Source organism: Ascaphus truei, chromosome 14, assembly GCF_040206685.1.
Source record: "Ascaphus truei isolate aAscTru1 chromosome 14, aAscTru1.hap1, whole genome shotgun sequence".
NCBI classification, from domain to species: domain Eukaryota; kingdom Metazoa; phylum Chordata; class Amphibia; order Anura; family Ascaphidae; genus Ascaphus; species Ascaphus truei.
In genome coordinates, this window is record NC_134496.1 from 49,759,436 (window position 1) to 49,770,632 (window position 11,197).

Consider the following 11,197-nt stretch of genomic DNA (forward strand, 5'->3'; position numbering starts at 1 on the left):
ATTAGCGGTGGGGAGAAGGGAGAGAGGGAGAGAGGGGGAGAAGTGAGACTGAGAGAAAGGTGAAATGGAGAGAGGGGGAGGTGAGAGAGGGAGAAGTGAGAGTAAAATATGGAGAGGGAGATAGAAATGCACAACCATTCCTACATTGCACTGCACAGATATAGACAGGCACGCTCACACACACGCTAACACGCATGCTCACACGCACGCTAACACGCACACATGCTCACACGTGTACAGTTAATTCTAAAACATTTCAGCAGAAAATATAGAGATTCATTGAGACATCAGAAAGCAAAGATCAGTACTATGGGCATATACAATGTACTGCACATGTATGTATGTGTATAGTGCATGTATGTGTGTTTGTATGTATATGTATAGTATGTGTATATATATATATATATATATATATATATATATATATATATATGTACGTATGTATAGATAGTGTGTGTATAGTCAGTGTGTGTATTTATGTATGTACGTACTGTGTACTTATAGTGTATGTGTATCTATGTATAGTGTATGTATGTACGAGTGTGTGTGTATGAGTGTACGTACAGTGTATGTTTGCATGTGTATGTATGCATAGTGTACTGTATGTGTCTATGTATGTATGTATGTATAGTACAGTATATGTGTGAATGTATGTATGGTGTGTGTGAATTATATATGCGTATGTAAGAATAGTGTATGTGTGTAAGTATATAATGTAAGTATGAATGAATGTATGTATATGTATGTAAGTAACTATAGTGTATGTGGGAATGTATGTAAGTAACTATAGTGTATGTGTGTAAGTATATAATGTAAGTATGAATGAATGGATGTATATGTATGTAAGTTAATATAGTGTATGTGTGAATGTATGTATGTATATGTATGTAAGTAACTATAGTGTATGTGTGTAAGTATATAATGTAAGTATAGTGTATGTGTGAATGTATGTATGTATATGTATGTAAGTAACTATAGTGTATGTGTGAATGTATGTATATGTATGTAAGTAACTATAGTGTATGTGTGTAAGTATATAATGTAAGTATAGTGTATGTGTGAATGTATGTATGTAAGTAACTATAGTGTATGTGTGTAAGTATATAAGTAGCTATAGTGTATGTGTGTAAGTATATAAGTAGCTATAGTGTATGTGTGTAAGTATATCATGTAAGTATAGTGTATGTGTGTAAGTATATAATGTAAGTATAGTGTATGTGTGAATGTATGTATGTATATGTATGTAAGTAACTATAGTGTATGTGTGAATGTATGTATGTGTGAATGTATGTATATGTATGTAAGTAACTATAGTGTATGTGTGAAGTATATAATGTAAGTATAGTGTATGTGTGAATGTATGTATGTAAGTAACTATAGTGTATGTGTGTAAGTATATAAGTAGCTATAGTGTATGTGTGTAAGTATATAAGTAACTATAGTGTATGTGTGTAAGTATATAAGTAGCTATAGTGTATGTGTGTAAGTATATCATGTAAGTATAGTGTATGTGTGAATGTATGTATGTAAGTAACTATAGTGTATGTGTGTAAGTATATAAGTAACTATAGTGTATGTGTGTAAGTATATAAGTAACTATAGTGTATGTGTGATTGTGTCTACAGTGGCAAGAAAACGTTTGTGAACCCCTTAGGGTCTTTGCATATTTCACATATAACAAACCTCAAATGTTATTAGATCTAAATCTAAGTCCCAGTAATAGATGAAGATAACTTGCTCAAACAAATGACACAAAAACATGATACTTTCCCAACATTTATTTATTCACAAATGATTAAACGTTCAATGTCCATGTGTGACAAAGTATGTTACCCGTTAGATTCAGTACCTGGTGGCGCCCCCTTTAGATTCAGTACTTGGTGGTGCCCCCTTTAGATTCAGTCCCTGGTGGCGCCCCCTTTAGATTCAGTACCTGGTGGCGCCCCCTTTAGATTCAGTACCTGGTGGCGCCCCCTTTAGATTCAGTACCTGGTGGCGCCCCCTTTAGATTCAGTACCTGGTGGCGCCCCCTTTAGATTCAGTACCTGGTGGCGCCCCCTTTAGATTCAGTACCTGGTGGCGCCCCCTTTAGATTCAGTACCTGGTGGTGCCCCCTTTAGATTCAGTACCTGGTGGCGCCCCCTTTAGATTCAGTACCTGGTGGCGCCCCCTTTAGATTCAGTCCCTGGTGGCGCCCCCTTTAGATTCAGTACCTGGTGGTGCCCCCTTTAGATTCAGTCCCTGGTGGCGCTCCCTTTAGATTCAGTACCTGGTGGCGCCCCCTTGACCAGCAATGACTTCAACTGCGCGTGTCCTGTAACTAACTGCTGGTCAGTCTCTCACATCGGGTTTGAGGAATTTGGGCCCATTCCTCCTTACAGAACTGCTTCAACTCGGTGACATTTGAGGGCTTCCTTGCATGGACAGCTCGCTTCAGATCCGGCCGCAACACACTCCTGAGGAAGAAAGCAGTCGCTTTCGAAACACGTAGAGTGGGAGTCTTATCCAGAGCGGAGCATACAGCAGAGGAGTTGCAGGAGGACCCAGCCCTCACCGAGCGACGAAACCGGAATTGACGTCACACGCCAGTCGGCGCAGTCTAAACAGCTGACCGGAGGCTGAGGCGGAGGAGTGGGGGAACGTTGCGGGACGGTGAGCCAGCTGGCTAAAGTCTTCTTACACTAATGCAGTGTGATATGCCCGTTTTTTATTGTTAGAATGTGAGTATAATATTTTATTGTTATAAAGCTATTTTTATCTTGAGTGATCTGCGCTATGCCAGTTTTTCTCTCTACATTGGGGTACGTGATCCTGGGGACCTGATCCACTTTGATGACAACTGCATCATCCACTTACCTCTGACCGTTTGAGTCAACCCTGCCTATTTGACTCTTACATCTTGTAAGTAGTCAATTCATTAGAGCCAAGTCAATTGAAGGCTTTTTTCACATTGTCATTTTTGCTGCACTTAAATTTATTTTTGTTTCCTCCCCATGCTCCCCGTGGATTTTGTGTGTTTTGCTGTTACTGTGGGGGAAGAGTGAAGACTACCCCTTCCAGTGGGTTCCAGAGCAGGGGGTGAAACTGTATTTACTTAAATTTTCACTTATTTAAGTTTTTGATTAGTCACTTATTAGTGTCCACTTTTTATTTGTTTGCGCCTGTGTTCACTTTACCACTATACAGACTTTGACTTGGCCATTCAAAAACGCAGAATTTCTTCTTCTGCAGACATTCTTTTGTAGATCTGCCTGTATGTTTAGGATCATTGTCTTGCTGCATGACCCACATTCGCTTCAGCTCACGGATGGATGGCCGGACCTTCTCCTCTAGAATCCTTTGATACAATGTAGAATTCATGGTTGCGTCAATGATGGCGCGCTGTCCAGGTCCTGAGGCAGCAAAGCAGCCCCAAACCGTCACACTCCCACCCCCATGCTTGACGGTTGGGATGAGGTTCTTCTGATCGAACGCAGTGTCTGGTTTTCGCCCAAACATAACGTTTCTCATTGAGTCCAAAATGTTCTACCTTTGACTCATCTGTCTAGAGAACATTGTTCCAGAAGTCTTGTGGATCATCTATGTGCTCTTTGGCGAACTTCAGACGGGTAGCAATGTTCTTTTTAGAGAGCAGTGGTTTCCTCCTGGCTATCCTTCCATGAACACCGTTCTTGTTCAGTATTTTTCTGATAGTTGAGTCATGAACACTGACATTAGCCGAGGCGAGAGTGGCCTGCAGATCCTTGGATGTTACTCTGGGTTCTGTGTGACTTCCTGGATGATTTTCCAGTTTGTTCTTGAAGAGATTTTGGTAGGACGACCGCTCCTGGGTTAGAGTGACAGAGGTCTTAAACTTTCTCCATTTGTAGACTATCTGTCTGACAGTGGATTGGTGGAGCCCCAAATCCGTTGAAATTGTTTGTAACCCTTTCTAGACTGATGAGCATCAATAACGGCTTTTCTGTGGTCCACAGAGATTCCTTTTGATCGTGGCATGACGTGTTTCCACACAGCTGTATGGTGAAGACCAAACTCACAAAGTTTCTGATCTTCATATAGGGTGGGGCCTCCCAAACTCACACCTGAAGATCTACCTAATTATTTAAACACCCGATTCCAATTATCCCCTGTAATTTAGCTGATAAAATCAGGTGTTCACTTACTTTTGTACATACCCTGACCCATAATTACTCATTGTTTGTTTAATTCATACATCACTTTGTTTCAAAAACATGGAATTGGTTAATATAAACCCTATTGGATATTTAAGACACTGGTTTTGATTCAAGAAGGTTATCATGGAAAAACAATGGAATTTCCGTAATTATCATTGGGCCTCACTATTTTTCTCACCACTACATGTATATATGTATGTAGGCAGTAGAGGGATCCTGCCCGTTCTTAGTTCGCAGAACCTGTGCGCCCAGCCCTACCTCCCCCCTTAAGAAATCAGCTCTGTGTCCTGCTGCTGCTTAGCTCTGTGAGGACCCCATGCTGAGAAGCACTCAGCCACCGTATTTAGCCACAGGTATTATTTACCTGTATAATCCAATGTGATCATTCTTCCTGTAATTATACAGGTAAATAAGAATTTTAACCCAGGTGAGTGTTAGGACCTGCTTTCTGTCATGCCTTGTAAGTGGCAGCAGGCTTAAGATGCTTTGGCCAAAGGGTTAAACTAAATGACCCTTTTACAAGAGATATATAGGTATTGCACTGTGTATTTTTGTCACAATGGACGTAGCTTTGGGCATTTTTGTTTTTTGTCATATGTTTAAGGTGCCAGCTAGTCTGCATAGAGTCCGTAGATGAAAGAGGAGACGGGGTGGGGAGAGGTGTCAGGGTGCTAAGTGGACGGGGCAGGGGCGGATACTGAGTCCGAAGAACAGAGACCCCCTGCGGGGAGGTCCCTCTGGTCTGCCAGACTCAGTGGAGCCTGCCCAGTAGGTGGCAATGGGTTGACTGGGGGAAGCGGCAGAATGTCGGTGCGTTTCCCATTGGCCAATCTGTGGGGCATCCCGAGCCGGCTTGGCACGTCCCCTCCTCTGACGTCAGCCAAAGAACGAGCCCCTCCATGCTGAACATAGAACAGCAGAAGGTATGTAAGGAGATGACGGAGGCAGAGTACCAGACCACCTGGAGGCTTGAATAGATGAAGCTAGGTTGGGCTTTTCTTACTTGCTTTGTTCGAAATAGCGAAGCAGCCGTCTTCGTTTTGAAGCTAGAAACGCCCGCCTCGCCGAGACCAAGTCCCGTCTTTTCTCAAAATCAAACTAGCTGTCGCGGTCAGGATTTTCTGCCGAAATCGGGTTCCAGGGGATTCAGGACTAGGTCCCGGTCAGGATTTTCGGTTGGATCTCGGTCCAGGACGGACGGAACAAGGTTCTGTTCAGGGTAAGCCCATGCAAGCGGGTGTCCTGCACCTAGGAAAGGTAGGTCTCACGCCCCGGACCCCCGTAAGTGCGTATATTCTTGTATTTTGTGTTTCTGTGTGTTTCCGAGGTCTTCTCCGAATAAACCTCATACTCATACCCTGTACCTGTATACATGCGTATCTGTGTACCTGTATACATGCGTATTTGTGTACCTGTATACATGCGTATTTGTGTACCTGTATACATGCGTATCTGTGTACCTGTATACATGCGTATCTGTGTACCTGTATACATGTCTCTGTGTACATGTGTATCTGTGTACCTGTAGACATGCGTATCTGTGTACCTGTATACATGTCTCTGTGTACATGTGTATCTGTATACTTGTAGACATGCGTATCTGTGTACCTGTATACATGTCTCTGTGTACATGTGTATCTGTGTACCTGTATTCATGCGTATCTGTGTACCTGTATACATGCATATCTGTGTACCTGTATACATGCATATCTGTGTACATGTAGACATGTGTATATGTGTACTTGTAGACATGCGTATCTGTGTACCTGTATACATGCATATCTGTGTACCTGTAGACATGTGTACCTGTAGACATGTGTACCTGTATACATGCGTACATGTATACATATGTGCACTTGTGTACCTGAAGACATGCATATCTGTGTACATGTAGATATGTGTACTTGTGTACCTGTACCTGTATATATGTGTACTTGTGTACCTGTATACATGCGTACATGTATACATATGTGTACTTGTGTACCTGTAGACGTGCATATCTGTGTACATGTAGATATGTACACTTGTGTACCTGTACCTGTATACATGCATACATATGTGTACTTGTGTACCTGTATACATGCGTACATGTATACATATGTGTACTTGTGTACCTGTAGACGTGCATATCTGTGTACATGTAGAGATGTGTACTTGTTTACCTGTACCTGTATACATGCATACATATGTGTACTTGTGTACCTGTATGCATGCGTACATGTATACATATGTGTACTTGTGTACCTGTAGACGTGTATCTGTGTTTCTGTAGACATGAGTATCTGTGTAATAGGAGTGAAGTGGAAATAAGCAAATTAATTATAAAACGTGCAAATGTGAATAAATATAAACAATGAATGTGGTGCAGTTCCCAAGAGACAAAGTCTCTGTTTGTCTTAAGAAATGAGAGAAAAATACAACAATTGGGGCGCAAACACAAACAAATATAGTGAAAAAGTGAGTGTCCATTGAAGGAGTGATATATGTGGAAAAAAATATGAATGGCTTACATCAAGTGAAAAAATATGGATATACTCTTCATCTGCAGAACCTGAAAAGATTCCACTTGAGAAGAAAGAAAAGAAAAAGACACAGCAATGTAATAGAGTCAAACAACTCAAAATGTATTGGAGATAAATATATAGCAAAGGTCCCCCAAATATCCACCAACACAGGTACCCCAAATATCCTGCCCAGGCACCTTCAAATATATCATACATCCCCCCAAAATAGAGCTCAGGTGCCCTAAAAACATCTCAAGCACCCCATAACTGCCACAACAGGCAATTAATATGCACCCCAAGATGTCTGTCAATGCAGCTGCACCCCACAAAAACAACACCACAAGCATCCACAGACAAAGAGATGGTGAGAAAGATGAAAAGAGGGGAGAAGAGGAAGATGGAGATGGTAGGACTGGAAGATAAAGAGGTGCAGGGACTGGGAAATAAAGGGGTGCAGGAAGAGGGATATAAAGGGGTGCTGGTACAGGGAGATAAAGGGGTGCAGGGACAGGGAGATAAAGGGGTGCAGTGACTGGGAGATAAAGAAGTGCAGGGACAGGGAGATAAAGGGGTGCAGGGACTTGAAGATAAAGGGGTGCAAGGACAGGGAGATAAAGGAGGCGCAGGGACTTGAAGATAAAGGGGTGCAGGGACAGGGAGATAAAGGGGTGCAGGGACTGGGTGATAAAGGGGTGCAGGGACAGGAAAATAAAGGGGTGCAGGGACTTGAAGATAAAGAGGTGCAGGGACTGGGAGATAAAGGCGTGCAGGGGCAGGAAGATAAAGGGGTGCAGGGACTTGACAATAAAGGGGTGCATGGACTTGAAGATAAAGGGGTGCAGGGACTTGAAGATAAAGGGGTGCAGAGACTTGAAGATAAAGCGGTGCAGGGACAGGGAGATAAAGCGGTGCAGTTAAAGGGACATAAAGGGGTGCAGGGATTTGAAGATAAAGGGGTGCAGAGACTTGAAGATAAAGCGGTGCAGGGACAGGAAGATAAAGGGGTGCTGGGACAGGTGGATAAAGTGGTGCAGGGACAGGGAGATAAAGGGGTGCAGGGACAGGGAGATAAAGGGGTGCAGGGACTGGGTGATAAAGGGGTGCAGGGAGAGGGATATAAAGGGGTGCAGGGACTGGGAGATAAAGTGGTGCAGGGACAGGGGGATAAAGGGGTGCAGGGACAGGTAGATAAAGGGGTGCAGGGACTGTGATATAAAGGGGTGCAGTGACAGGGGGATAAAAGGGTGCAGGGACAGGGAGAGAGGAAGACACTGAGTTGTATCCAATGAGTGGGTGCTTTGGGGGTACCCAGAACCCCTCCGCCCCTTACCTCTCTTGGCTCTCCCAATCTGCCCCAGTTTTGGGGGTCTCTTCTGCGGGTTTCCCCCATAGAACGAACTGGTGTCCTGCAGGCGGCAGCTGAATGAAATCTCCCCCACCTCAGGGTCGGAGTAATGCCCCATCTTATCCTCACCGAAGGGCAGAATCTCAGACATGTCAGCACCAAGATCGGGGGGTCCTGTGGGAGAGATCGGGGGTCCTGTGGGGGGAGATTGGGGGTCCTGTGGGGGGAGATTGGGGGGTCCTGCTGGGAGAGATCGGAGGGTCCTGCGGGCAGAGATCAGAGGGTCCTGCGGGCAGAGATCGGGGGGTCCTGCGGGGTGTGATCGGGGGGTCCTGAGTCGGAGCTGTGACTCTCTTTGGAAATGAGGAGAAACTGGAGGATTTTACATCAGAAAGAGAAGCATCGGCAGGATGACGTCATGCATGTGGGGGGGGGGCGGTGACATCAGGAGGCCAGTGCAGAATAACAATGACATTGCAGCAAAACAAGAACAGAGGGGGGCGCTGGGATTTGGGGGGGGGGGATTGCTTGAGTTCGGGGGGGAGGAGACCCTGGGGGGGGGGAGGGATAGGAGACGCTGGGGGGGGGGAGACACGGGCTTGGGGGGAGAAGATATGCTGGAGATTGGGGGGGAGACTAGTGTTTGGGGGGAGAGGTGACGCTGGGATTTGAGGGTGGAGAGGAGATGCTACGGTTTGGGGGGAAGAGATGCTGGTGGGGGGGGACGGACGCTCTCTCTTTAGTGTTTTTTTACACCGCTTCGGAGTGCGTGAGTGTGTGTGTGTGTGTGTGATAAGAAGTATGAAAGAAACCCTTAAATATCTCTATATAATCACCATCTCACTCTGCACAACACTGCTTTGCTCATTAAGGACCTGTCACCTGTCATTTGCTCCAATTCGTAAACCTAACACATTTCAGATTTGTATTGATTTTAATAAATCCATCAGCAATCTGAGCTCCATAGACAGAGAGACAGAGAGACAGAGAAAGACAGAGAGACAGAGAGACACAGAGACACACAGAGACAGAGAGACACAGAGACACAGAGAGACAGAGACACTTTTCAAACCGCAATCAAGATTCTGGAGAAAAATGATATTTTAGTGACATTTCCAAGAAAAAGATCGGGAACACCCGCTGACACATTTAGAACAAGGGGGGCTCAACTCCAGTCCTCAAGACCCACCAACAGGTCAGGTTTTAAGGATATCCCTGCTTCAGCACAGGTGGCTCAATCAGTCCCTGCTTCAGCACAGGTGGCTAAATCAGTGGCTCAGTCAGAGCCAGCCTTAGGGCAAGGTGGTCTTCCTTGGGGCACCACGCTCCCTCCTCCTGTTGGTGCGGGGATCGAACTTCCCCCCCCCCATCGGAGGAGGGAGCAGGGACCCTTTGGCCCCGAGGGGTGGGTGTGCTTTTTGGGGGGGGAGGGGAGGTGTCTTACCTTCTCAGGAGCAGCCCTCCTCCTCCTGTAGCGTTGCATTGCCATGATCATCACATGAGGCCGCGATGCTACCAGGGAGCCGCTCTTCAAGGTAAGTACCCTTAAATTTTTCTACAGGGGGGCCCCACTGCCAGCGTGCTGCCTTGGGGTCCACAAAGTCTAAGGCCGAAATTCATCGTCATATTAAATAGGAAAGACTATGTTGATGAAGCATGAAGACTATTAAGGGGAATAAATACAGGTATAAAATGGAAGCAGAATCCCAGCCAATTATTCTCTGAAGACTTGAAGTGCTCCAAAAAATAATGGTATTCTAAATAAATCAGAATATATGCATCTTCTTAATGAGTTCCCAAGAACAGGACTATATTATTATGTACTCAAAATCCACATGAACTCCAATAAGAACCCTGGTTGTCCAATTATTTCGGGTATCGAATCTCTAACAACAAATCTATGAGAATACGGGAATGACGGTTTACGACTACTGGTTCTTTCTTTGGAGTCTTCTGTTAGGGATTCCTTTCACCTCACCCAGAAGCTAAATGATGCGCCATGGAAGCAGGGTGGATAACCTGCGATGTCCAATCCCTATACCAGTGTTTTCCAACGGGGGTTCCTAGGAACCCTTGGGTTCCCCGGGCATCCCTAAAGGGTTCCCTGTGATTTTCAGGTCATTCGAAAATTGGACCAAATATATAAGAATTGGCTATGCATCTAATCTCAGATGCAATATTAGAGAGGGTTGGGGTTCCTCAAATTTGACAATATAATTATAGGGTTCCCTAACCAAAAAAATCACTGCCCTCTACACTTCTATACCTCACAAGAAGGGAGTCAAAACCACTGAATATTTTTTTTACCTCCCAACCAGCAATCATTTATAATTTTATTTTCTTTATCTTAATGTGTAATTTTTTGACTTTCGAAAACGAGTTTTATATTAAAAAATGCGGCACTGCAATGTATACAAAATTTGCACCCTCCTACGCAAACTTATACATGGGATATTGGGAGGAATTCAACTTATAGAAGAACAGCCCATATCGTGAGTATCATTTTATGGACTCGCTACATAGATGATATTCTTTTAATTTGGAAAGGTATTTTAATTATTTTTTTTAACTTCTATTAAACAAAATGATTTAGGCTTCATTTTTAGTAGTGATATACATACGGAGAAAGAAATTGTGTTTTTAGACCTTTTGTTGTTCAATGAGACAGTAAGTCCCATTCACCCATTCCCATGACCAAGCAATGTCCTATATTTATTATTTTAATAATTTAGTATGGTGACATCTACCGGAAAAGGTAACGATTACGCTCAAGTAGAAATCTTTGACGTGTTTATGACTGATGTCATTACAGTCATTTGACGTTCAGGCATTTCATGTCAAGGTGCTAAAATACGGGACAATTCTGCATGCCGACTGACCTTAACAGGACAAGACAATGAAATAAGGGACACTCCTGTATATACGGTACGTCTGGTGGCCCTACCCTAATAAATAAATAATCTCCCATCAGGACAATTCAGAAGGTTAAGGAGGAACTGCACGAGAGACTGCAATTTTGATATTGAAGCAAATACTCTGACTAACAGATTCAAAGAGAAAAACTATGATCCAGAACTAATATCCACGTCACTAACATAGGCACTATGAATGGAAAGAAAAAACTCTCCTAAAAATAAAGCTATATCCAGCTGCAACACTAGCAGAATCAATGA

The 11,197-nt window shown here is 43.9% G+C and overlaps 1 protein-coding gene across 2 annotated transcripts in view; it reads right to left on the minus strand.

Moving 5' to 3' along the window:
- The window catches only part of CAMK2N2 (calcium/calmodulin dependent protein kinase II inhibitor 2), a 10,169-nt gene extending 1,704 nt beyond the window's left edge, over positions 1-8,465 (minus strand). Inside the window, exons 1-2 of one of the 2 annotated variants that reach the window (XM_075570858.1) lie at positions 8,010-8,465; positions 6,686-6,740 (exon numbers count right to left, since the gene is read on the minus strand). In XM_075570858.1, coding sequence (XP_075426973.1) covers positions 6,686-6,740; positions 8,010-8,175 — 221 coding nt within the window. In that variant the 5' untranslated portion in view covers positions 8,176-8,465. The remainder of the gene's footprint in view (positions 1-6,685; positions 6,741-8,009) is intronic. The other variant, XM_075570857.1, reaches the window with a different exon arrangement.
- Between the last annotated feature and the right edge of the window lie 2,732 nt (positions 8,466-11,197).